This window comes from Pongo abelii, chromosome 20, assembly GCF_028885655.2.
Source record: "Pongo abelii isolate AG06213 chromosome 20, NHGRI_mPonAbe1-v2.0_pri, whole genome shotgun sequence".
Classification (NCBI taxonomy): Eukaryota; Metazoa; Chordata; class Mammalia; order Primates; family Hominidae; genus Pongo; species Pongo abelii.
The window spans coordinates 14,971,322-14,995,698 of NC_072005.2; the positions used below are offsets into that span (position 1 = coordinate 14,971,322).

A 24,377-nucleotide genomic window follows, 5' to 3' on the forward strand; every position below is an offset into this window, starting at 1 on the left:
CTTTTTTTTTAGAAGCCGTAAAGGAAGTATTTAAAGTTACAAGTGCATCTATTATGAACATAAATGGATTTACATGTGCTCATGAAAAAGAGCTTAGGTTCAGTGTAATCTTACGTTGCACCCAAGCTTAGGCAGAGTGCAAAAGAACATGTTCCACAGAATGGCAGAAGATAATTAATATTCTAAAAACTAAGTGTGTTCTTGCATGCACACGCAATATAAAAATTCAAACTCATAGAAGTATAGAGTAGAATGGACGTTACTAGAGGCTCGGGGTGGGGGTAGGGTGGATGGGGAAAAGGGAGATATTTGTCAAAGAGTATAAAGTTTCAGTTGGACAAGAAGAATCATTTCTAGTGATGAATTGCACAGCATGATGACTATTGTTGAGAATAATGTATTACATATTCCAAAATTATTAAAATGTTAAATTTTAAATGTTCTTCCCCTCAAACAAATTACAACTCTGTGAAGAGATGTATAGGTTAATTGGCTCCATTTAACCATTCCACAATGTGTACATATATCATAACATCACATTGTACTTCATAAATATATACAGTAGGCCAGGCGCGGTGGGTCATGCCTGTAGTCCCAGGACTTTGGGAGGCCAAGGCAGGTGGGTCACCTGAGGTCAGGAGTTTGAGACCACCCTGACCAATATGGTGAAACCCAGTCTCTATTAAAAATACAAAAATTAACCAGGCATGGTGGCATACCCCTGTAGTCCCAGCTACTCGGGAGGCTGAGACAGAATCGCTTGAACCTGGAAGGTGGAGATTGCAATGAGCCGAGATCGTGCCACTGCACTCTAGCTGCGGCAACAGAGCGAGAGTGTCTTAAAAAACAGACAAACAAACAAACAAACAAACTATATATATGTGTGTGTGTGTGTGTATGTATGTATATATATATGTACAGTTGCTATTGGTCCATCAAAATAAAATTTAAAATTCCATTCAATTAAAAAAAACTCATCGCAAAAGGCAAAAAGGTAACGACCAAAAAAAAAAAAAAAAAAAAAAGATGTGAAATAAGATGGCAATACACAGGAAAGGTAATTTATTTCTACTAAAGATTCAGAAGAATTTTCTAGAGAGGGTGGATACACAATATGACAAGCTGAGAAATTTGACCACAGGATCACATATCCCCTCGAGATATAATCTATACATATAGAAACAATGAACTATTATTCTGCAAAGCTGGTGAAAAATCTCTCATTCTTTATCTGAAACAATGTAATCAAAAGAATAAAAGCACTCAGACTCTCGGACATAAAAGCGAAGAACTTGTAAAATTTGCGATAAAGTAAACGGCCAACAAACCAACAAACACTGTATACTCAGCCTCAGCAGAAGGGAAATAGTTGAGATTTAAAACTCTTGATTATTCCTAATTTGACCTATCAAATGATATTTTTTATGTGATTATGAAAAATAATCCAGGGATGCTGCTCAACATCCTACAATGCCCAGGACAGCCTACAGCACAAAAATTACGCCGCAAAAATGTTAACACTGGGGAGGTCGAAAGGCTATTCTGTCCAGAGTATGTCCAACCTCAATGTGTGTGTGATTCAGTTGGGGATCTTGTTCAAATGTAGATTCTGACATGGGGCCTCTAGGACGGGTCCAGATATTCTACATGTGTAACAGTTTCCCTGTTGATGTTGATACTCCCTGACCAGTTGGGTGGTTCACTCTTTGAGGATCAAGGCTGTGGTCCAGTGTTAGAGTCAGCTATTAGTACTTTGAGGGCTTCTCCAGCAGGAATCTCACCACACACCTCATGTCTGACTTCAGGTGGTCAAATGTTGAACTTGGCAGGTCAGCTTTTGCATACATAAAGATTGCATGTGCCTCTTGTGTGCTTTTCTCATGATGGGAAGTGAAATCTTTAGAAATTCCATCTTCTTTATGGAGTTTCTGTGAGAAATAAGTAATATTTTGAAGCTCATTGGAGATTACCTCACACAAAGCAGACGCTCAGTGGAAAGCAGGTGTTCTATGTCTCCTGGTTCATCAAATTACTGCTTCAACTCCTTTTTTTTTGACGGAGTTTTGCTCTTGTTTCCCAGGCTAGAGTGCAATGATGCAATCTTGGCTCACCACAACCTCCACCTCCCGGGTTCAAGCGATTCTCCTGCCTCAGCCTCCCTAGTAGCTGAGATTACAGGCATGTGCCACCATGCCTGGCTAATTTGGTATTTTTAGTAGATACGGGGTTTCTCCATGTTGGTCAGGCTGGTCTCAAACTCCTGACCTCAAATGATCTGCCCACCTCGGTCTCCCAAAGTGCTCCTTCAACTCTTGTAGGATACTCTTATAGGACCTCCTATAACTCTTCATAGAACACTTCTCCTTGTTGAAACTTATAGCTCATTATTCATTAACAACTATTGTCAACATAAGTATGAAATGCCTGCATATCTGTTTCGCATGCCAGTAGATACATTTAATTTTCACTTATTGGTTAACTCCCCAGTTGTCTTTAGGAGAATTGTACTTCCACACCTTTGGCTCTGGGTTTTGGTAATACCTCAATTCGGAAGCATGTATATCCCTACAGTGGTTGACACTGAGCTTGGACATGTGACGTGCCTTGTCTGAAAGAATGTGAGCAGCCAGGAGAGATCCAGTGTCTATGAAGATGTTGTGAGAGGCATTCTGAGATTCTACCACTTTTTTTCATCTTCCTCTGCCAAATTGTCGTTCCTGTTCAAAATTCAAAAACCTACTAGATTTGGAGAGCTGTGGGAGCGACTATATTGTCCTCTCCCAAATTTGTATGTTCTTATTCCAATGTAGAAACTTTCCCAACATAGATTCCTATGTGATAAAAAAGCATGACATTTAAGTCTCTTACCAATGGGATGGCTTGTTATGCAGCATTAGCTTACTGATACAATAAACAGTGCAAAGAGATCTAAAGACATTCAGAATATTCTGATGCCTCTTACTTTTTAACATGAATTCTGATATTTGAAGGCAGCCTTCATGATTACCTGGATATTCATGTTTATGTTGGATAACTGTATTAAAATAAGACTATTGTTAACTTTTTTTCCCAGGTAGCCAGAAGAGGCTGAAAGGACATATATTTTATTTAAATTTAACTTTTAAGTTCAGGGGTACATGTGCAGGTTTGCTATATAGGTAAACTTGTTCCATGAGGGTTTGTTGTACAGATTATTTCATCACCAAGGTATTAAGCCTATTACCCATTAGTTGTTTATTCTGAGCCTCTCCCACCTCTTAGCCTCCACCCTCCGATAGGCCCCCGTGTGTGTTGTTCCCTTCTAAGTGTACATGTGTTCTCATCATTTAGCTCCCATATATGAGTGAGAACCTGTGATATTTGGTATTCTGCTTCTGTGTTAGTTTGCTAAGGATAATGGCCTCCAGGTCCAACCATGTTGCTGCAAAGGACATGATCTCATTCTTTCTTATGGATGCATAGTATTCCATGGTGTATATGTATTTTAAAAAATCCAATCTATCATTCACTGGCATTTAGGTTGATTCCATGTCTTTTCAAATGTGAATATTGCTGCAATGAACATACCCATGCTTGTGTCTTTATAATAGAAGGATTTATATTCCTTTGGGTATATACCTAGTAATGGGATTGCTGGGCCAAATAGTATTTCTGTCTTTAGGTCTTTGAGGAATCACCACAGTGTCTTCCACAATGACTGAACTAATTTACACTCCCACCAACAGTGTAAAAGCGCTCATTTTTCTCCACAACCTTGCCAGCATCTGCTATTTTTTGACTTTTTAGTTATGGCCATTTTGACTGGTGTGAGATGATAATCTCATTGTGGGTTTGATTTACATTTCTCTAATCAGTGATGTTAATTTTTTTTCATATGATTGTTGGCTGCATGTGTTTTCTTTTGAAAAATTCTGTTCAAAAGGACATATATGGTGTTGGAGAAATGAATTGTGACCTTGATTCACACAAGTCTCTATTTCCAGGAGCAATACTGCACAGAAATTCAAGCTCTTGTGTGAGTCTTCCTTTGATCATGAGGGTTGTAGAGAGTTTATAGTATAAAAGAGATAAAGCAATGGCTGATAAATTAAACACACATATTGTTCACTTATCTGCACTTTAATGTATATGATGCATTTTTTTTAAATTAGAGTCTTGCTTGTTGCCCAGGCTGGAGCGCAGTGGAGGGATCTCAGCTCACTGCAACCTGCGCCTCCCAGGTTCAAGCAATTCTACTGCCTCAGCCTCCCAAGCAGCTGGGACTACAGGCGCGTGCCACCACACCCAGCTAATTTTTGTATTTTTAGTGGAGACGAGGTTTCACCATATTGTCCAGGCTGGTCTCGAACTCCTGACCTCGTGATCCAACAGCCTTGGCCTCCCAAAGTGCTGGGATTACAGGTGTGAGCCACTGCGCCTGGACTATGATGCAATTTTTTAAAGGGAAAGATATTTGTTAGTACAATGGAAAGAATTGTATTTGCAGGTAGCACAGGAAAATTTTCGGTAGAATGAAGATAATACAATAAAATTATATAGACCATGACATCAAATCATTCACTCAAATGAACTTCATTACACGTGGACACCAAGATTCCACACTCCAAATATTCCAGAGTAAGTCCATGCATGACCAAAAATTTTACTCTGTCACAGTTAAGATCATCTCTGAGTCTAAGTCCAGATGGAGTCAATTGACATGTTAATTTGTCTGTTTAGACTACACTTCAAACATGGATTTCAGAAGCAATTTTTATCTTCTTAGTTTTTTTTTTTTGGAGTCTTGCTCTGTTGCCAGCCTGGAATGCAATGGCACAATCTCGGCTCACTGCAACCTCTGCCTCCTGGGTTCAAGCAATTCTGCCTCAGCTTCCCGAGTAGCTGGGACTACAGGGGTGCACCACCAAGCCCAGGTAATTTTTGTATTTTTAGTAGAGACGGAGTTTAATAGAGACGGAGTTTCACCATGTTGCCCAGGATGGTCTTGATCTCTTGACCACATGATCTGCCCACCTTGGCCTCCCAAAGTGCTGGGATTACAGAGTCTTCTTTGTTTTTAATCAGAAATATAGTAGGCATTTGGACGTGGAGATGACTAGAGAACAGGATCTTAATGGAGAGGGTAAAATGCCACCACTGGCTATAAACACACTAGTATATTAAAGTGTTTTTTTTTTTTTTTTTTTTTTTTGAGACAGAGTCTTGCTCTGTCATCAGGCTGGAGTGCAGTGGCGAGATCTTGGCTCACTGTAACCTCTGCCTCCCTGGTTCAAGCCATTTTCCTGACTCAGCCCCCCGAGTAGCTGGGATTACGGGCGCCCACCACCATGCCCAGCTAATTTTTGTATTTTTAGTAGAGATGGGGTTTCACCATGTTGGCCAGGATGGTCTCGATCTCCTGACCTTGTGATCTGCTCGCCTCAGCCTCCCAAAGTGCTGGAATTACAGGCGTGAGCCACCGGGCCCGGCCCCCTAATATATTAGTTTTACTTTGTGAGGAGGAGCAGTTAAGGCAGTGATAGAGAAAGAAATGAGAGATACGAATGTAGAAAAGTGTGGTCTCAGCTATTCATCCACAATAGAATTACATTAATAATTTTTATAGTTGCCATTCTTGGTTCTTTGCATGAACGCCACTCACCGCTGCTTGAGACCAACAGGAATCTCCACCTTGTTTCTGACCTTAGTCTGGGAATAACATTGGGAATGTAGGAAAATCACAAAGGAGAAAACGGTTGAATATTTGAGAGCTGAAAGCTTCTTAAAGAAAATGCGTATATTTTACAAACCAGGTAAGATCACAGAATTTGAACATCCAAGAAATTAATAGAAAGAGCCATTTCTACTCCCACCATCTGACTAATAAATCAGTTTCTGGGTCTGGGGCTTAGAGCTCTAGCATCACAGGCCCTTCTTGAAAACAACTCTTTTATTGTTTCCCTCTGAAGAATTGTGTCAGAGCCCCCTTTATGTCTTTATTCCTCAGACTGTAGATGAAGGGGTTCAGCATGGGGGTGACCACAGTGTACATCACTGAGGCTGCAGCACTTGAGTGTGAGTTGTGGGTTGCAGAAGAACTGAGGTACACACCTAGGCTTGTACCGTAAAATAAGGAGACAACTGAGAGGTGAGATGCACAGGTGGAAAATGCCTTGTACTTCCCCTGAGCTGATGAGATTGCAAGTATGGAGGAAACGATCTTAGAGTAAGAGTACAGGATCCCAGCAAGGGGACCACCGCCCAGCAGTGCTACTGAAAAATACATCACTATGTCATTAAGAAAAGTGTCAGAACAGGCAAGGTGGATGACCTGATTAAGTTCACAAAAAAAGTGGGGGATTTCCAAGTCTGCACAGAAGGAAAGCTGCAGCACTATTAAGCTTTGAAACGAGGAATTCAGGGCACTCATGATCCAGGATGCCAGAACCAGCAGTGCACAGAGTCTGGGGTTCATGGTGACCGTGTAGTGCAGGGGGTGACAGATGGCCACAAACCGGTCATAGGCCATCACAGCTAGGAGAAAGCTGTCTAACACTGCAAATAGTAGGAAAAAGCACATCTGGGTGATGCAGCCTGCATAGCTGATGACTCTGCTCTGTGTCTGGATATTCACCAGCATCTTCGGGACAGTGGTAGACACAAAACAGATGTCTACAAAGGACAGGTTGGAGAGGAAGAAGTACATGGGGGTGTGGAGGTGGGAGTCTGAGATTGTGGCCAGGATGATCAGCAGGTTCCCGAGCACGGTGACCAGGTACATGGACAGGAACAGCCCAAAGAGGAAGGGCTGCAATTCTGGTTCCTCTGAAAGTCCAAGAAGAAGGAATTGTGAAATTTGTGTCTCATTCCTTCGTTTCATCTTGTTGATGTGACTTCCAAAAAAAGAGAGAGAGAGAACATGACACAAGCATGCATTACAAACATATCAGAAATATTCTCACTTATATTCTATAGTCAAGAAGTTAATATCAGCCGGGTACAGTGGCTCAGGCCTGTAATTCCAGCACTCTGGGAGGCTGAGGTAGATGGATCACCTGAGTCAGGAGTTTGAGACCAGCCTGGGCAACATGGTGAAATCCCGTCTCTAGTAAAAAACATTCTAAAATTTTAACGAGAAAATCTTTCATGCATGTGCGGAATATATGGTGAAATTTGACATGTCCAAGGCACTGTCTAGACAATGAGTAAGTGGTGCTCTGAGGTCAGGAGTTGGAGACCAGCCTGGCTAACATGGCAAAACCCCGTCTCTACTAAAAATACAAGAAACAATTAGCCCGGCATGGTGGCGAGTGCCTGTAACCCCAGTTACTTGGGAGGCTGAGACATGAGAATCGCTTGAACACAGGAAATGAAGGTTTTAGTGAGCTGAGATTGCGTCACTGCACTCCAGCCTAAGTCACAGAGTGAGACCCTGTCTTAAAAAAATAATAATAAAATGGCCAGGCACAGTGGCTCACGCCTGTAACCCCAGCGCTTTGAGAGGATGAGGCTGGTGGATCATGAGGTCAGGAGTTCGAGACCAGCCTGACCAACATGGTGAAGAGCTGTCTCTACTAATACTAATACATGCCTGGCTAATACAAAAATCAGCCGGGCATGGTGGTGCATACCTGCAATCCCAGTTGCTCGGGAGGCTGGGGTGGGAGAATTGCTTGAACCTGGGAGGTGAAGGTTGGAGTGAGCCAAGATCTCACGATTGCACTCCAGCCTGAGTGACAGAATGAGACTGTCTTAAATAATAATAATAATAATAAAATAAATAAAACAATAAATAAATAAATAACTCCCTAATATTTAATGATGAATGAAAAATACAACTATGTTTTTAAAATGCCATCCATGATGTCAGATGGTGATGCATCCTATGAAGAAGGAGGTTAGAAGGAAACAGTGGATGGCGTATTAGATTTTCCCGGGTGTTCAGGCAGGACCAGCAGAGAAGGTGACAACTGAAGAGAGACCATAATGAAGACAGGGTGGGGGTCACTGTGTTCCCTGCAGAAGTGTGTGCAACGCAGAAGAAATGACCAATGAAAGACCCCAAGGAATGTGCTTCTTTCAGATATTTGAGGACTACGAAGAAGACAGTGTGGCAGGGAAATGAGCAAGAGGTGAGGGCTGTCGGAGGATGTTGGGGAAGGAAGTGTCCTCATAGCTGCTGAAACTTGAAGACACAAGGGTCCCTCTGTCCAGATATTGATGCATTTTCACTGTATTAATTTGGCTGCAAAGGTGTTTCATGAATTGCAATGCATGCCCATTCTGCTTACTGATATTTTCTTGAGATTTGACTTTTATCTGATGGGTAACCTTTTGAAACATAGAGCTCAGTTTTCCTATGCCTGAAACCTCTGCTCACCCTAAAGTCGTACACACACACACACACACAGACACACACACACACACACGGAACGCATCCACACATGCAGCCATGGCTTCCTGGGGCCATGTTACTCCCTCATGCTTCTCATCCCACTCACAGTATTAGAAAGGAATGGGTACCAGGCAAGTTCTTAATATCAAGTTATCTTTCCCCAAGAGGATACAGATATGGTACCTAGAAGTTCCAGTTTGGAAACTTCCCATGCATACGGAACCTCGAGGTTCCATTTTGGGATGGCCTTTTCCTGCTTATGTTTAAAGAATAAAAATCTGCTTAATAAGCAGAGAGGTGGCTGGCTTGGTGGCTCATGCCTGTAATCCTAGCACTTTGGGACGCCGAGATGGGCGGATCACCTGAGGTCAGGAGTTCAAGACCAACCTGGACAACATGGTGAAACCCCCGTCTATTAAAAATACAAAAATTAGCCAGGCGTGGTGGTGTGTGCCTGTAATCCCAGCTACCTGGGTGGCTGAGGCAGGAGAATCGCTGGAACCCAGGAAGCAGGGGCTGCAGTGAGCTGAGATCTTGCCACTGCACTCCAGCCTCGGTGACAAAACGAGACTCTGTCTCAAAATAAAAAATAAATAAAAAATGAAAACAAAACCAAGAGATAGAGAGAGAAAACTGATTGGAACTGAAGGGAAAAATTATCTACTAAGCTCACATAGTCCCTGAGAGACCTTAAGGAAGAAAAATCTTCCTTAGTTTTGAAAACATTCCAACTCCTCTTATATCCCTGAGACCCAGCAAAAATCAGAAAAGACAAAGGGAAATTTACCAAATATCAAACTTGGTGATATCTTTTCTGTGTCAAGATACTGATAGATTGAGAATGCCTATGGAAAAAAAAAATGAGCAAATGATAAAAATCCATTATTCAAAAAGGAAATACAAAAGGAACCTCTGGGTCAGCTTATTTATTGTGCTGGGGTCTGTCCTGTGCATTGTATGATGTTTATCAGCTTCCCTGTTCTCTACTGACCCTCCCCAGGGTGACAGCCAAACCAGTCATTGCTCAATGTCCCCTGGGAGACAAAATCACCCCTGGGTGAGAACCAATTTTTAACATAAAAATCACAAAATATTTCCATACCTTTTATCAACTGAGAAAGCACAAGGGAAGATGAACAAACAAAAAAACCTATAGTCAAATATAAAAAGCACATGTGCATAACATACTACTCAACCTTTGTATAAACCTTTGTGTAAAGAGAAGGTTTATGAAAAACTAAAATCTTATGGAAAATAGAATATAAGTGAGGATGCTATTAGGTTAAGAACAGCTATTTCATTTTATGGCTGCATAGTATTCCATGGTGTATGTCCTTTGCAGGGACATCAATAAAGCTGGAAACCATTATCCTCAGCAAACTAACATAGGAACAGAAAACCAAACACCACACATTCTCACTTATCAGCGGGAGCTGAACAATGAGAACACATGGACACAGGGAGGGGAAAAACATACACTGGGGTCGGCTGGGGGTGGGATGGTGAGAGGGAGAGCATTAGGAAAAATAGCTAATGTATGCTGAGCTTGATACCTAGGTGATGGGTTGATAGGTGCAGCAAACCACTATGGCACATGTTTACTACCTAACAAACCTGCACATCCTGCACATGTACCCCAGAACTAAAAATAAAAATTAAAAAAGAATAAAAGAATAGTTATTTCAAAACAGCTGTAAGAATCAACATAGAAAGAAAGTCTGAAAAAACCTTATAGAAAAACATGACGGTAATAATTTACTGACATAAAAATGCACCACGAATTCACAGTGAAATCGCCTCTTCTTGGAAATTGAAGAATATCACAGGAAAATGCTTAAAATGTGGGGAGGAAACAGTATCTAAGGTTATAATTTCATATTATATAAACATACAAAGCTTCAAATGTTTAGGAGAGATGAAAGTGAGGTTTAATCAGATGATAAGGAGCCAGATTAGGACTCCAAAAGGAAAGCATGTCCCATCAAGCCCAAGGTAGCATGTGCTGAGGGACAGCAGCAGGGGAGAAATTTACAGCTTTGTGCATCTGCTCATTAGGCAAACTTCCTCCTGTTATTCCAGCCCTAAGCACATCATGTCCCTGTGAGACATTGCTCTGCACGGAACTTTTTTTTTTTCCTTGAATTTTCTGTATCTAAGACACCAGATTAAAAGAGAGGTGAATCCAGTTTTATTACTTCTTCATTATGGACCTGCTTGCCTTCCAGAAATGTAATCTGTTAACACTGTATTCCAATCCTGGGGGAAGGTTTCCTCCACAGTCTAAACTGAGGAGCCCGTCTTTGATTAGATCCCTTGGATCTGCAGAGCACTGACTGTGATGGGAACACAGACATTGATATCTCCAGAGAATGACTCTTCCCCTCTTCAACAAGGGAGTGAACTGTGTTCTCTTGATAGAAAACCAAGAGTTCTATATTGCCTGGCTTCATGATTCCTTTGGCAAAACAATGTAATTTTGCATACTTCCTCAACCATACATCTCTACATACACAAAAAAATTAAATGTTATTCAGTAAAGTTAGTAGAAAAAAAATCGTCCAATTCATTGTTTGAAAGAATGCAATCAAAATAATTTTTAAAAAACCCCTCAGAAACCAGAATATAAAAGCATAGAACATGTATAATTTGCAATGGAGAAAATTAAAGCTACTAAACCCTCAGATAGAGAATACTCAGCCTCAACAGAAAGCGAGGCTTAAAACTTAGATGACAGGTTGATAAGTGCAGCAAACCACCATGGCACATGTATACCTCTGTAACAAACCTGCATGTTTAGCACATATATCCCAGAACTTAAAGTAAAATAAATAAATACACAAATAAGAAAGTCATGGCAAGTAAAAACTCTTTAGTGTTCCCATTTTGACCTATCAAATAACATTTTTTTTATTCAGGTGAATATTTAACGAGAGAGAAGATACTGTGAAATGTCTGTCTTGTGAACTACTGTTGCGAGGTAGTTGTAAGCAACCCATTGGTCTAGATCTTTCTAATGAATACAGAAACATGCTCCAATACACTAATCTTAATTTTAAAAATAAGCCCTCAATTCATTGCACATCCATCCACACCTAATATTCTACATTCTCCTCTCCTACGTCTTTTTTTGTTTGTTTGTTTGTTTTTGAGACAGAGTTTCTCTGTTGTGCCCATGGCATGATCTCAGCTAACTGCAACCTCCGCCTCCTGGATTCAAGCGATTCTACTGCCTCAGCCTCCCGGGTAGCTGGGATTACAGATGTGAGCCACCACACCCGGCCAATTTTGTAATTTTAGTAGAGATGGGATTTCACCATGTTGGTCAGATTGGTCTCGAACTCCTGACTTCAGGTGATCCACCTGCCTCGGCCTCCCAAAGTGCTGGGATTACAGGTGTGAGCCACCGGGCCTGGCCCCTTTCCTACCTCTTTAACTGCAAACCTCCTAGGTTCTAACTTTACTGGAACCACCTTATGTCTTCCATTCCTTCTTCACTCTCATCCAATTGAACCTCCATATCCCTCAATTAATTGTCCACAACAACCCCTGCATTGCTGAGTCTTATAGACACATTTTAACATATAAAGTAAATAAATTATAAATTAGTCAACCAGGCAAAAAAACACACATGAATCTCTCACCTGGCTTGGTACTAGGTGACCTCAGGTAAACGTTCTTGGCTTCCATTCTCTTTGAACATTTCCTGCAGTACTTTCTGGGGGTCTCAGACTCACCTGTATGGGGTCTCAGAGATGAAGGTCTCTGTGTGGAAGTTTAAATTCCTCCCTGGGTAGTTGATGATGGAGACTGAAGCTCTGTCTCCAGACAGACAGAAGGGCAGAGTTAAGCATCAGCCCCGTGGCCAGACTTAGGACTACAAAAGAATCAACCACATCCCATCCAGCCCAGGGTTGTCTAATCCCAGGGAAAACAGCAGATGAAATATTTACAGTTCCTAATATCTGCTAGCGAGATATATTTCCCTGTTGTTACTCTAAGCCTGGAGCACCTGATTTCCCTGTGGAACACTGATGTGGAAAGAAAGAACAATTTCCTGCTGATTCTCTGTTCCCAAGAGAATCAAGTTAGAAGTCATGTGAATCCAGTCTTCATTACTCCTTCTTTTTGAATTCTGTGCCTTCCAGAGGTCTAAGTGCCATTGCACCTTTTCCCAGCCCTCAATTAAAATGTTATCCAAAGTGTAAGGCTGAGTATGTGGTCTTTACTAGATCCCTTAGATATTCAAATCATTGACTTGTGTTTGGAACACAGTTGTTGACATCTCCAGACCATTGCTCTTTCCTCATCAAAAGGGAAAGAACTGTGTTTATTTGTCATAAAGCCACGGGTATTTACTATAATCCTTGGCTTCCTGATGCTTTTCACAAAGTAATGAGGAGTTTCTTGCTTGTAAACACACAAGCATCAAAGTACAACTTATCATTCAGTCCTTTCTTTATAAAAGATTTGGTAATCATAAGAGATATACTTAAAACTTTGTAGACATCATGGAATAAGTTAGAATCTTATATGGTTTGTCTCATTTAATATCACATGTAATGTGTCTCTTTTTTTATACATCTTCGTTCTATGAGGTCAAACAATTAGGCGCCTCTTTCTGCATTTTCGGGATTTTGGTTAAGGTGAGTTAGTGACCTGCCCAAAGTTATGAACCAAGTAAGGGAAGGGATTTGATCAGAATGCCATCCAGATGTTTCCAGTTGTCACATTTATGTTACTGACTTTTCTTTTCTTTCCTTTTTTCCTTTTTTTTTTTTTTTTTTTTGAGACAGAGTTTCACTCTTGTCACCCAGGCTAGAGTGCAATGGTGTGATCTCTGCTCACCACAGTCTCTGCCTCCTGGGTTCAAGTAGTTCTCCTGCCTCAGCCTCCAGGGTAGGTAGGATTACAGGCACGTGTCACCATGCCTGGGTAATTTTTGTATTTTTAGAAGAGACAGGGTTTCACCATGTTGGGTAGAATGGTCTCCAACTCCTGACCTCAAATGATCCACCCACCTCAGCCTCCCAAAGCACTGGGATTACAGGTGTGAGCCACTGTACCGGGCCAGGTTGCTGATTTTCAACCAGGGGTGTTTGTGCTCCAGGAATATTAGGAAATGTTTGGATACACTTTTGGTTGTCACATGTGGGGAAGGGCTACCGGCACATTGTGGATTGAAGCCAGGGAAGCTGCTCAACATCCTACAATGCACAGGACAGCCCACAGCAGAAAGAATTAATGCAAACAAATGTGGACACTGGGGAGGCTGAGACTATTCCAGTCCAGAACTTCCCTAATTTCATTGTATGTATGAATCACCAAGGGTTCTTGTTCAAATGTCGATTCTAATTTCAGACATCTAGGGCTAGTCTCAACATTCTGTTCTTGTGACTGTTTTCCTGTTGGCCTTGATGCTATTCATCCTGTTCTGCGGAACACTCTTTGGGGATCAAGGCTGTGGTCCAGTGTTAGAGTCAAATGTGCACATTTTGAGGCTTTTTCTACCAAGAATCCTGCCATGCTCCTTATGTCTGATTTAGGAGGTCAAATGTTGGACTCGGTAGCTCAGCTTTTGCATAATCGAGTTTACTTACACGTACATCTTGAATACTTATGGAATGACAGCAAATGAAATTTCTAGAAGTTCCACTTACCTTATGAAGTTTAGGTGAGAAGGAAGTAACACTTCAAAGCTCATTGGAAGTTACTTGGCACAGAGCAGGTGTTCAATGGATAGCAGATATTTGGACCATGTCCCAGTTTCCCAATTACTCTGCTCATTGTGAGACCAGAAAGGTTTCTTGCTACAGTCTAGCATTGTCCTGCTTTGAGGAGACAGCAAGTTGTGATCATGGAGACCTCCTTCCAGGACCCTGCACAGGGAGGAGAGTGCCTGAGAGTCTATCATTCTGTGCTTTGTTGACATAAAATCATTGATCATTGTCGCTGTCACCCTCATGCTGGCCCCAAATACTCACGGTAGATATGTCTGACTCTTTAACTATCTTCTACTTTTGAGAATATCTGTAAAGCTGATGTTTCCTGGTGTATCAAATTATCCACCTAATCTTCCAGGAGCTCCTCCAACTCTTCATGGAACTCTTATCTTCCTTGCTTCTAGGTGATAGCATATAATTCATATACATTTAATGTATACTGAAGTATAAAATGCTTGCATGTCTGTTTTTCTCCCAGGTAGATAAATTTTTCCACTTATTTATTAACTCTTGTATTGTCTTTAGGAGGATCAGTCTTCTCCATCTTTGGCTCTGGATTTTAATGATGCCTCAACTGGGAGAAGTGTAACACCTACGGTGATTGAGACTTGCTTTGTCTGACAGGATGTGAGTGGTCACGAGATGTTCGATCTGTGAGAAGAAGCTGTAAGAGGCATTGTGAGATGACACTACTTCTGTTGCTCTTCCTCTTTCAAATTGTCCTTGCTCTATTATTTAAAAGTCCAGTAATAACATATGCTGGCGAGGATGTGGAGAAAAGGGAATGCTTACACACTGCTTTTGGGAATGTAGATTAGTTCAGCTATTGTGGAAAGCAGTTTGGTAATTTCTCAAAGACTTTAAAATAGGATTACGGCTTCACTCAGAAATTCTATTATTGGATATATACCCAAAGGAATGTAAATCGTTCTACTATAATGACACATGCATACATATGTTAATCACAGCACTATTCACAATAGCAAAGACATGGAATCAACCTGAATGTTCATCAATAGTAGACTGAATAAAGAAGATGTGGTACATATACAACATGGAATACTATAGAGTCATCAAAAAGAATGAGACTTGCAAACTAACGTAGGAACAGAAAACCAAATACCACATATTCTCATTTACAAGTGGGTGTTAAATAATGAGAACACACAGACACAAAGAGAACAACAGATACTGGGGCCTCCTTGAGGGTGGAGGGTGGTAGGAGGGTGAGGATCAAAAAAACTCTCTATCAGGTATGCTTATTAACTGGGTGACAAAATACTCTGTACACCAAACCCTCAGAACACACAGTTTGCTTATATAGCAAACCTGCACATGTACCCTTGAACCTAAAATAAAAGTTTTAAAAAAGTGTCCTTACTGCCCAACATTCAAGAACTAACTAGGTTTGGATAGTCCTATGGCTGAATATTTTTGTCCTGTCCAGGATATATATGTCCTAATCCCCAATGAGAAAACTTCCACAATGTAGACTCTGATGTGATTTTTTGAAAGTGTGATGTTAAGCCATTTATTATTGTGATGTTTTGTTACACAGCATTAGATTACTGATAGAATAATCAAAGCAACATAACTAAAGATATTCAGAATTATCTTTTTTAGGTGTCAGATCCTGTTTTTTAAGTTTTTTATTGGATTCAGTGTACTCAGAATATTGTGTTGGCTCTAATTTTTTGGTGCTTTTTCTGGTATTTGAAGGCAATGTTCATAATTATATGGATATTTATATTTACTTCACATAACTGTATCATAGGAAGACTACTTTTAGATTCCCTCTAGGTAACCAGGAGGGTTTGGCAGGAGCTGTATATTTTTGCTGAAACAAATTGCAACCTAGAATCACAAGTCTCTAATCTCACATGCAATACTGAGAAGAAATTCAAGCTCTTATGTGAGTCATCATTTGATCATGAAGACTAAAGAGAGTTTGGAGTATAAAAGAGATAAAGCAACTGATGGTACAGTAAATACACGTATCCTTCACTTACCTTCAGTTTAATGCTTGTGACACAATTTATTAAAGGGAGTGATATTTTTAGAACAATGCAAGAAGTCATATTTGTAGCACTGGAAACATTTTATCAGAAACAGTAAGATGATGCAATCAGATAATATAGATCATGACACCATATCCTTTACCTAAATGAACAAACCTCATTACACATGGACAACAAGCTTCCACCCTGTAATGAGTTGTATTAGTCCGTCTTCACACTGCTGATAAAGACATATCCAAGACTGGGTAATTGATAAAGAAAAAGAAGTTTAATGGACTCACAGTTCCACGTGGCTGGGGAGGCCTCACAATCACAGCAGAAGGCAAAAGGCATGTATTACATGGCGGCAGGCAAGACAGCATGTGCAGGGGAACTCCCCTTTATAAAACCATCAGATCTCATGAGACTTATTCACTACCATGTGAACAGCATAGGAAAGACCTGCCTCCATAATTCAATTACCTCCCACCGGGTCCCTCCCATGACACAAGGGAATTATGGGAGCTACAATCAAGATGAGATTTGGGTGGAGACACAGACAAACCACATCATACACCATCAAAAACAAATCTTCCATGGTAATCACTGCATGACCGAAAATTTTAGTCCATCATATTTAAGGTCATCTCTGAATCTGAGGCCATATGAAATCAATTGATTCATGCAAATGTGTCTTTCTGTGTAGGCTACACTAGGAACATGTATGTTATAAGTAATATTTGCCTTCCTCCTCTTTACCAGGGAATATAGTAGGCAGTGCGGACACTGAGCTGGATAGCAGGCAGGATCCTAATGAGGAGAATAAAATGCCATGACAATTATAAATACACTAGCATGGTAAAGTTTACATAATCAGGAGGAGCAGTAAAGGTAGTAAGAAATGAAGGACTCAGAAGTAAAAAACTGGTCTCCGATATTCATCTATAATATGATTATACCGATGACCTTACATTTGCCAAGTGCAATTGATTTTTTAGGACTGATACAACTCTCTAGTGTATTAGACAAATAGGAATCTCCAAAAGTGTTTTACCCTAGTTTGGAAATAACTTTGGGAAATTAGGAAAATGACAAACAAAAACTAAGTTGGATATCAGAGCAGAAAGCTTTCTAAAGAAATAGCATAAATCTGACCCAGCACTTGAGAACAAGGAAATTAAAACTCTAGAAATTGAATAGAAGCAGGACATTCTCTTTTCCTCCTTCCATGATCTGATTCGTGACTCACAATGTTTGAGTTTGGTTAGAGCTTTGAAACCACATGCACTTCTTGAAAGATGCTTGTTTTATTTCTTCCTTCTGAAGAATTGTTTTAGAGCCCCCTTTATGTCTTTATTCCTCAGACTGTAGATGAAGGGGTTCAGCATTGGGGTGACCACGGTGTACATCACCGGGGCTGTTGCACTTGAGAGTGAGTTGTGGGTTGCAGCAGAACTAAGGTACACCCCTAGGCCCGTACAATAAAATAAGGAGACAACTGAGAAGTGAGATGCACAGGTGGAAAATGCCTTGTACTTCCCCTGAGCTGATGAGATTGCACATATGGAGGAAACTATCTTAGAATAAGAATAAAGGATCCCAGTGAGGCATCCCCCACCCAGCAGCACAGCTGCCAAATACAACACCATGTTATTAAGAAAGGTGTCAGAACAGGCAATGCAGATTACCTGATTAAGTTCACAGAAAAAGTGGGGGATTTTGAAGTCTGTACAAAACAGCAGTGGCAACACCATTAAGCTTTCTATCAAGGAATTCAGGGCACTCATGATCCAGGACGCCAGAACCAGCAGCCCACAGAGCCGAGGGTTCATGATGACTGTGTAGTGCAGGGGGTGACAGATGGCCACAAACCGGTCATAGGCCATCACAGTCAGCAGTAAGCTGTCCAACACTATAAAGAGTACAAAAAAGTACATCTGGGTGATGCAACCTGCATAGGTGATGACTTTGCTCTGTGTCTGGATGTTTGACAGTGTCTTTGGGACCATGGTGGAGGTAACACAGATGTCTACAAAGGACAGGTTGGAGAGGAAGAAGTACATGGGGGTGTGAAGGTGGGAATCAGAGCTGACGGCCAGGATGATGAGCAGGTTTCCAAACACAGTTGTCAGATACATGGAGAGGAAGAGTCCAAACATAACGGGCTGCAATTCTGGTTCCTCTGAAAGTCCCAGAAGAAGAAATCCTAAAATCCTTGTATCATTCTCTGGTTCCATGTGGTTGAGGTGACTACCAGTCAGAGAAACAGAACATGACAAATTTTCACTCAAAAGCACATCACTCACATTTCTGAAAGAATACCATTTATATTTTGCAGTCAAGACATTAATTTTTATATTTTGTGTATGGAACTTTTCCCAGTTTCTGTGCTCCTCAGAGCTGTCTCTGATTGAAAATTCCTGTGCTATTCTCAACCTTTCCCTAAGAGGTTGTGTATTCTTTAATGAGAAATTCTTTTATGCACTTGTGTAATATTGATTGCATGCAGACCTTGTTCCAGGAACTGTCTAGGTAGTGAGTGTAGGGTGCAGAGAAACTGATGACCTTACTATGCAATGATGGAGAAAGACAATGAGCTGATAAAGACATCATCATCTGATGTGTTAGATGGTGCTTAGAAGAAAATGAAAGCACATTAAAGAGAATGGATAGGGGTTGCCATTTTTTATGAGTGTCCAGGCAAGACCAGCAGACAAGGTGACACTTGAACAGAGACCTCAAGGAAGAGGGGGTGGGAGCCCGGAGGATATTTGACGAAGTCTGTGCCTGACGGAGGGAATGACTAATGCAAAGGCCTGAGGAAGGTGCTTGTTTCAGAAAATCAAGGCTCAAATAGAAGCCAGCGTGTTGAGGGGAATGAGAAGGAGGGAGAGTGATGAGAGATGGTGTCGGGGGTGTTGAGGAACCAGGCAGTCTCCCTGCTGCTGAAACTTCAAGACACTGGCAGCCTCGTCTCCCCATGTGGTTCTGAGCCCTCTATTAATTTGGCCCCCTAAGAATGTAAACAGGGCAGCAAATTCCAGCCTAAAAGCTTCCCATGCACATGTAAACACGGGGCTCATTTTATATCATCATTTTGTTCCTGGTATTTAACAAAATATATGAGAATCTGCTGAATAAACGAAGAGATGCATGAAATAGGCATGATGTACACAGGTAGTTGATGAGAGACTGTGATGAAAAAAGCTTCCTCGTTTCTGGCAATGTTCAATACTGGTTATAGACCCAGATGCCCAGAATAGTTAATAATTAATAAAAGTGATATCTTTATAGGGTCAAGACATCCTACAGATTGAAGACCCCAAGATAAAATGAAGAAAGGGAATAAACCCACAATTCACAAAAGGAATCACACAATGTCCAACAAAAGTGGGGGATGGTTAAAGATGCAATTGTGAAAGACCTGTGTAAATTATAGTAAATGCAAAGCAATGTATGTAAAAAACTTGGCATGACTACTTTTGTTCTTAAATGAATGGTTATCACTGGTGATGAGATGAGACTGATGTTGTTCTTCTACCTTTCATTTACCTGTTTTGTAAATGTGAAACATCTATCATCACAAAAAATGTTTGGAGTTTTGCATCTACTCTGTACCTGCTGTTGGACCTTGAAAAGCCTACAAAGTCATTCTAAATTTTTAAAAAATTTTTATAAATACATAATAGTTGCACATATTTATGGGGTACATGTGATACTTTGATACAAGCATACAATGCATAATGACCAAATATGGGTAACTGGCATACCTGCCCCCTCAAACATTTATCATTTCTTTGTATTGGAAACACTCTGTATCTTCTCTTCTAGCTATTTGGAAATATATAATAAATTATTAAGTATAGTCATCCTATTGTGCTGTGGAACAGTAGATCTTATTCCTTCCATCTGACTGTAGTTTTGTGCTCATAACCAACTGGCCTTCATCCTTTTCTCCCCACTACCCTTTCCAGCCTCTGGTAGCTGACATTCTATTCACTGCCTCCCTGAGATCTTTATTTTGGGCTCCCAGATAATTGTTTTTCTGTACCTGGCTTATTTAAATTAACACGATGACCTCCATTTCCATCCATGTTACTACAAATGACACAATTTATAAATGCTAATACCTTTTCCTATAGAGTGAGATGGCATTATCCATCTCCCCGACACGGTCCACAGAGTTAATCAATATATGTACAAAGCTTCGCATGCTTTTTTCCTGTTAGTAAATGAATGGTTACCTCTGTCATGAGATGAGGCTGATTTTTCCTGTCTGCCACTCAAATGTCTCCATCCCTTTCTCACCTTTCCAGCCCCAATTCTCCGGCCTCATTTCAGTTCCTTGTCCTCTCTCCCAGGCTGGCACCCCTCTATGCCAATATTCTTATTGATTCAGAGAAATCTATCTTTCAAAGTTGGTCATTGAATGTTCCAGCTTAATCCCTCCACCCCCACCCTATGACTTCCCACCAGAGAATGAAAGCGAAATTCTGCAACGTCAAAGACAAGGCTTGACCCTCTGCGATACCTGCATACAACCCTGCCGTCTCCCACATGGATCTCCCCAGAATTGAAATTGACTTTCAGCTTCACCAGAAGCAGATCTTTAATGCTCAATGATCCACTTGGCTCATGGAGAAATTCATGTCAAAGTCCTAATCTAATTTTTCTTCCTCTACCTATTCCATACTTATTTGGAATTATTTCAATGGTTCACACACTCACCTCCCTCTTGAGTCTCACTCCTTGGTCTAGCTGTAATTCTCACCCTGTCTCTGTTTAGAAAACTCCATCTATTCTTTCAGGACTCCCCAGAGTCACCTCCCTTGTGAACCATTTTTTAAAATTCCCACAGTTAAATGGCATTTCGTTTATGCATTTAATTCATAAGTATGGATTATCAGTGTCAATTTTATTTCATGCCATATAATTTTCCCCAGCTAGACTGTGGGCACCTGAGTGCATGATAAATGTTTGAGGGGACAGGTATGCCAGTTACCCAGATTTGATCATTATGCATTGTATGCTGATAGTGTTATGTACAATTCCTCACCACCCTACGTTTAGTGCAGTTGGTGACAGTAGCCAAATAAATATACTTTGTATGAACAAATGAGAGAAGGCTGTGTCTCAGAATTTTCTGATGATGAGGGAAAGAAAAGAAGCCAGGAGATGCTAAAATAGGTGTGGAAGGCATAGTCGTGGAATGTTGTCCATAATCTTAGGTCAGGACCCATTCGAGGGTCAGACTGTGGTTTCTAAGAATTAAATAGAATGGAATAAATAAAGCACAAAATAAACTATCAGAGCGCACTATACATATTAAACATGCATACACAAAGATTTCATGATACTCTGTCTCCCTCTCTTTCTCTCTCTGTGTGCGTTTGTGTATGTGTGTATATTTCTGTGTAGACACGTTGAGTCACAAAGTAAAAGGTATTTCTTACTCTGGGACACAGTCCAAAAAGTTTCAAATAGATAGCAGTAAAAGCAGAATAATTCAAAAAGAACGTGAGTTCCTCCTACTGTGGGAAACACAGCCTGAATGAAGAGCCCAAGAGAAGAGCCAGGCTCTTGGGCAAACAGGCAGCCGGCATGGAGCTGATACTATCTCCAGACTCAAGGGCCCCCAACTGAATAGATCTTTATTGATCCACCTGCCTCACCATGAAGCTCACATCAGGGTCTTGATCTGCTCGCATTTCTTCTACCTACTCCATATTTATTTGAACACGTGTTTTTCTGTGGCTCAGTATTGGGTGAAGATGACTCTTCTTCACTCACTCTTGTTTATGGCATCTTTTCTTTGTTACTTTGGGCTTTGGGTTTTGACCTCTTTTCTGACAAATCCAATGGGTGCACTGTAGTTCTGGTTCTGTTCCTCATCTAACATGTGGAGGCTTCATCAGCCTCTACTCTGCAAACCCCTGCACATCCCATATCAATCCATTGACTTGTGTTTTTTCTTTTTCTTTTTTTTTTTTTTTTTTGAGATGGAGTTTCACTCTTGTTGCTCAGGCTGGAGTGCAATGGTGCGATCTCGGCTCACTGCAACCTCCACCTCCCGGGTTCAAGCGATTCTCCTACCTCAACCTCCTGTGTAGCTGGGATTACAGGCATGTGCCACCACGCCCAGCTAATTTTGTTTTCTTTTCTTCTTTTTTTTTTTTTGTATTTTTAGTAGAGATGGGGTTTCTCCATGGTGGTCAGGCTGGTCTCGAACTCCCAACCTCAGACCTCAAGTGTTCCACCCACCTCGGCCTCCCAAAGTGCTGGAATTACAGGCGTTAGCCACCGCACCTGGGTGTCATTTTCATATGACTCTTCCCTTGGGTTATGATGTCAGGCACAGATTTATTTCATTGCATTCCACCATTCTAGTACAATACAAGGTCCTAATAGTAGAGAACTTCACCTGCCTTGTTGACTTCTGCAGTGTCACGAAGATGTGCATATATCTAGAAACTACATACATATAGGTTTGAGACAAGGTCTTGCTGTGTTGCCGAGGCTGGTCTCCAACTATTGCCCTCACACAATCCTCCTGCCTCAGCCCCCTTAGCAGCTGGGACTACACATGTGTATCACTGTGCCTGACTTAGAAACAAACTTCAAGAAAATTAGAATTGATAAAATAACAAGAATGTCAGGGAAAGGAAACCAGGTGAAGTAGAGCTGATTCAAAATAACTATATTTAATGCAATTGAATTAAAATCTAAAATTAACTTCTGAAAGAAAGAACTTAAGATGGCAAAAATTAATCGACATCAAGATGGGTCACAACTTCAATATTATTTTGGCAAAACCTGCAAATAAAGGAATATAAAAATATAATTATTTAGAAGCCATGGGGGAAATAGTATCTAAAGCTATAGGTGTATCCAGTATAAACATAAGTGGATTCAAATCTGCTTATGAAAAAGATCTTAGGTTGGGCGCAATCTTAGGTTGCACTCAGTCTTAGGTTGAGTGCAGGAGAATATGTTCCACAAGATAGCACAAGACGACTGACATTTAAAAAATAGACCAGGCTTGGTGGCTCATGCCTGTCATCCCAGTACCTTAGAAGACCAAGTCAGGCGGATCACCTGAGGTCAGGAGTTTGAGACCAGCCTGATGAACATGATGAAACCCCATCACTACTAAAAATACAAAGATTAGCCGGGTGTGGTGCCATGCATCTGTAGTTCCACGTACTCAGGAGGCTGAGGCAGGAGAATCCCTTGAACCCGGGAGACAGAGGTTGTAGTGAGCCAAGATGGTGTCATTGTACTCTGGCCTGGGTGACAAGAGTGAAACTCCATCTCAAAAAATATAAAATAAAATAAAATGTATGTTTTGTGAACTGCTTTGCAGGGTGGTATTTGCTAGCAATCTATTGGTGTGTATTTTCTAGTGAACACATAAGTGTGCTCAAATACACTCATCATAAAAATTCAAAAAATAAGCCCTCAATTCATTGCACGTCTATCCACACTTAATATTCCTCTTTCTTACTTCTTTAACTGCAAAGCTCCTAGTACATGTTCTTATTTTACTGAAATCACTTTATTTCTCCCATTCCTTCTTTAGTCTTGTCCAATTGGACTTAACTTCCATCCCTTAATTGTCAATAATAATGCTTGCATTGCTGAGTCTAACAGATACATTTTAACATATTAAATAAATTAACTATAGATGAGTCAACCAGGCAAGCAAACACACATCAATCTCTCAGTTTGGGCTAGGTGAGTTTGGCTCTCAGGCGATCTCAGGTAAAGGTTCTTGGCTTCCATTCTCTTTGAACATTTCCTGCAATACCTTTCTGGTGCTCAGACTCACCTGTATGAGGACTCCAGGACTAGGGTTGCCATATGGAATCCTGAGTTCTTCTGTGGATGGTGGATGTTGGAGACTAAACCTCTGTCCCCACACGAAATGGTAGAAGGAAGTTAAGCATCACTCCCCTAGCCAGACATAGGACTTCCAAAGAATCAACCATGTCCCGTTGTTCCCAAGGTTGTGCAATCTTAAGGACAACAGCAGAAGAAATATTTACCGCTCCTGTATTTGCTACATTTCCCCATTGTATTTGGTACATTTCCTCCCTGTATTTGGTACATTTCCCCATTGTTACTGCATCCCCTGAGCACCTGATTTCCCTGTGGGATACTGGTCTGGAAGGCAAGAAAAATCTTTCTGCTGATTCTCTGTTCCCAAGAGACCAAGTTAGAGGCCAGGTGAATCCAGACTAAATTTCTTATTCTCCTTGGACTTTCCCTCCTTACAGAAGTCTAACA

The 24,377-nt window shown here is 40.9% G+C and overlaps 2 protein-coding genes across 2 annotated transcripts; both read right to left on the minus strand.

Annotated features, from left to right (window-relative positions):
• Positions 1 to 5,191: 5,191 nt before the first annotated feature.
• LOC100939434 (olfactory receptor 7A10-like) lies at positions 5,192 to 9,206 on the minus strand. The gene is made up of 3 exons (XM_009252896.3): positions 9,162 to 9,206; positions 7,611 to 7,708; positions 5,192 to 6,872 (listed from the first exon to the last, which is right to left on the minus strand). The coding sequence occupies exon 3, from the start codon at positions 6,857 to 6,859 to the stop codon at positions 5,930 to 5,932; it is 930 nt and encodes a 309-aa protein (XP_009251171.1). The 5' UTR covers positions 6,860 to 6,872; positions 7,611 to 7,708; positions 9,162 to 9,206; the 3' UTR covers positions 5,192 to 5,929.
• Positions 9,207 to 17,398: 8,192 nt separating this feature from the next.
• LOC100446429 (olfactory receptor 7A17-like) lies at positions 17,399 to 18,328 on the minus strand. The gene has a single exon (XM_002828804.3). It carries the CDS (start codon positions 18,326 to 18,328, stop codon positions 17,399 to 17,401), a length of 930 nt encoding a protein of 309 aa, XP_002828850.3.
• Positions 18,329 to 24,377: the final 6,049 nt, after the last annotated feature.

Bases quoted from the DNA above. Each gene is read 5' to 3' on its own strand.
- LOC100939434 (XM_009252896.3), bottom strand. From the start codon at position 6,859: ATGAAACGAAGGAATGAGACACAAATTTCACAATTCCTTCTTCTTGGA.
- LOC100446429 (XM_002828804.3), bottom strand. From the start codon at position 18,328: ATGGAACCAGAGAATGATACAAGGATTTTAGGATTTCTTCTTCTGGGA.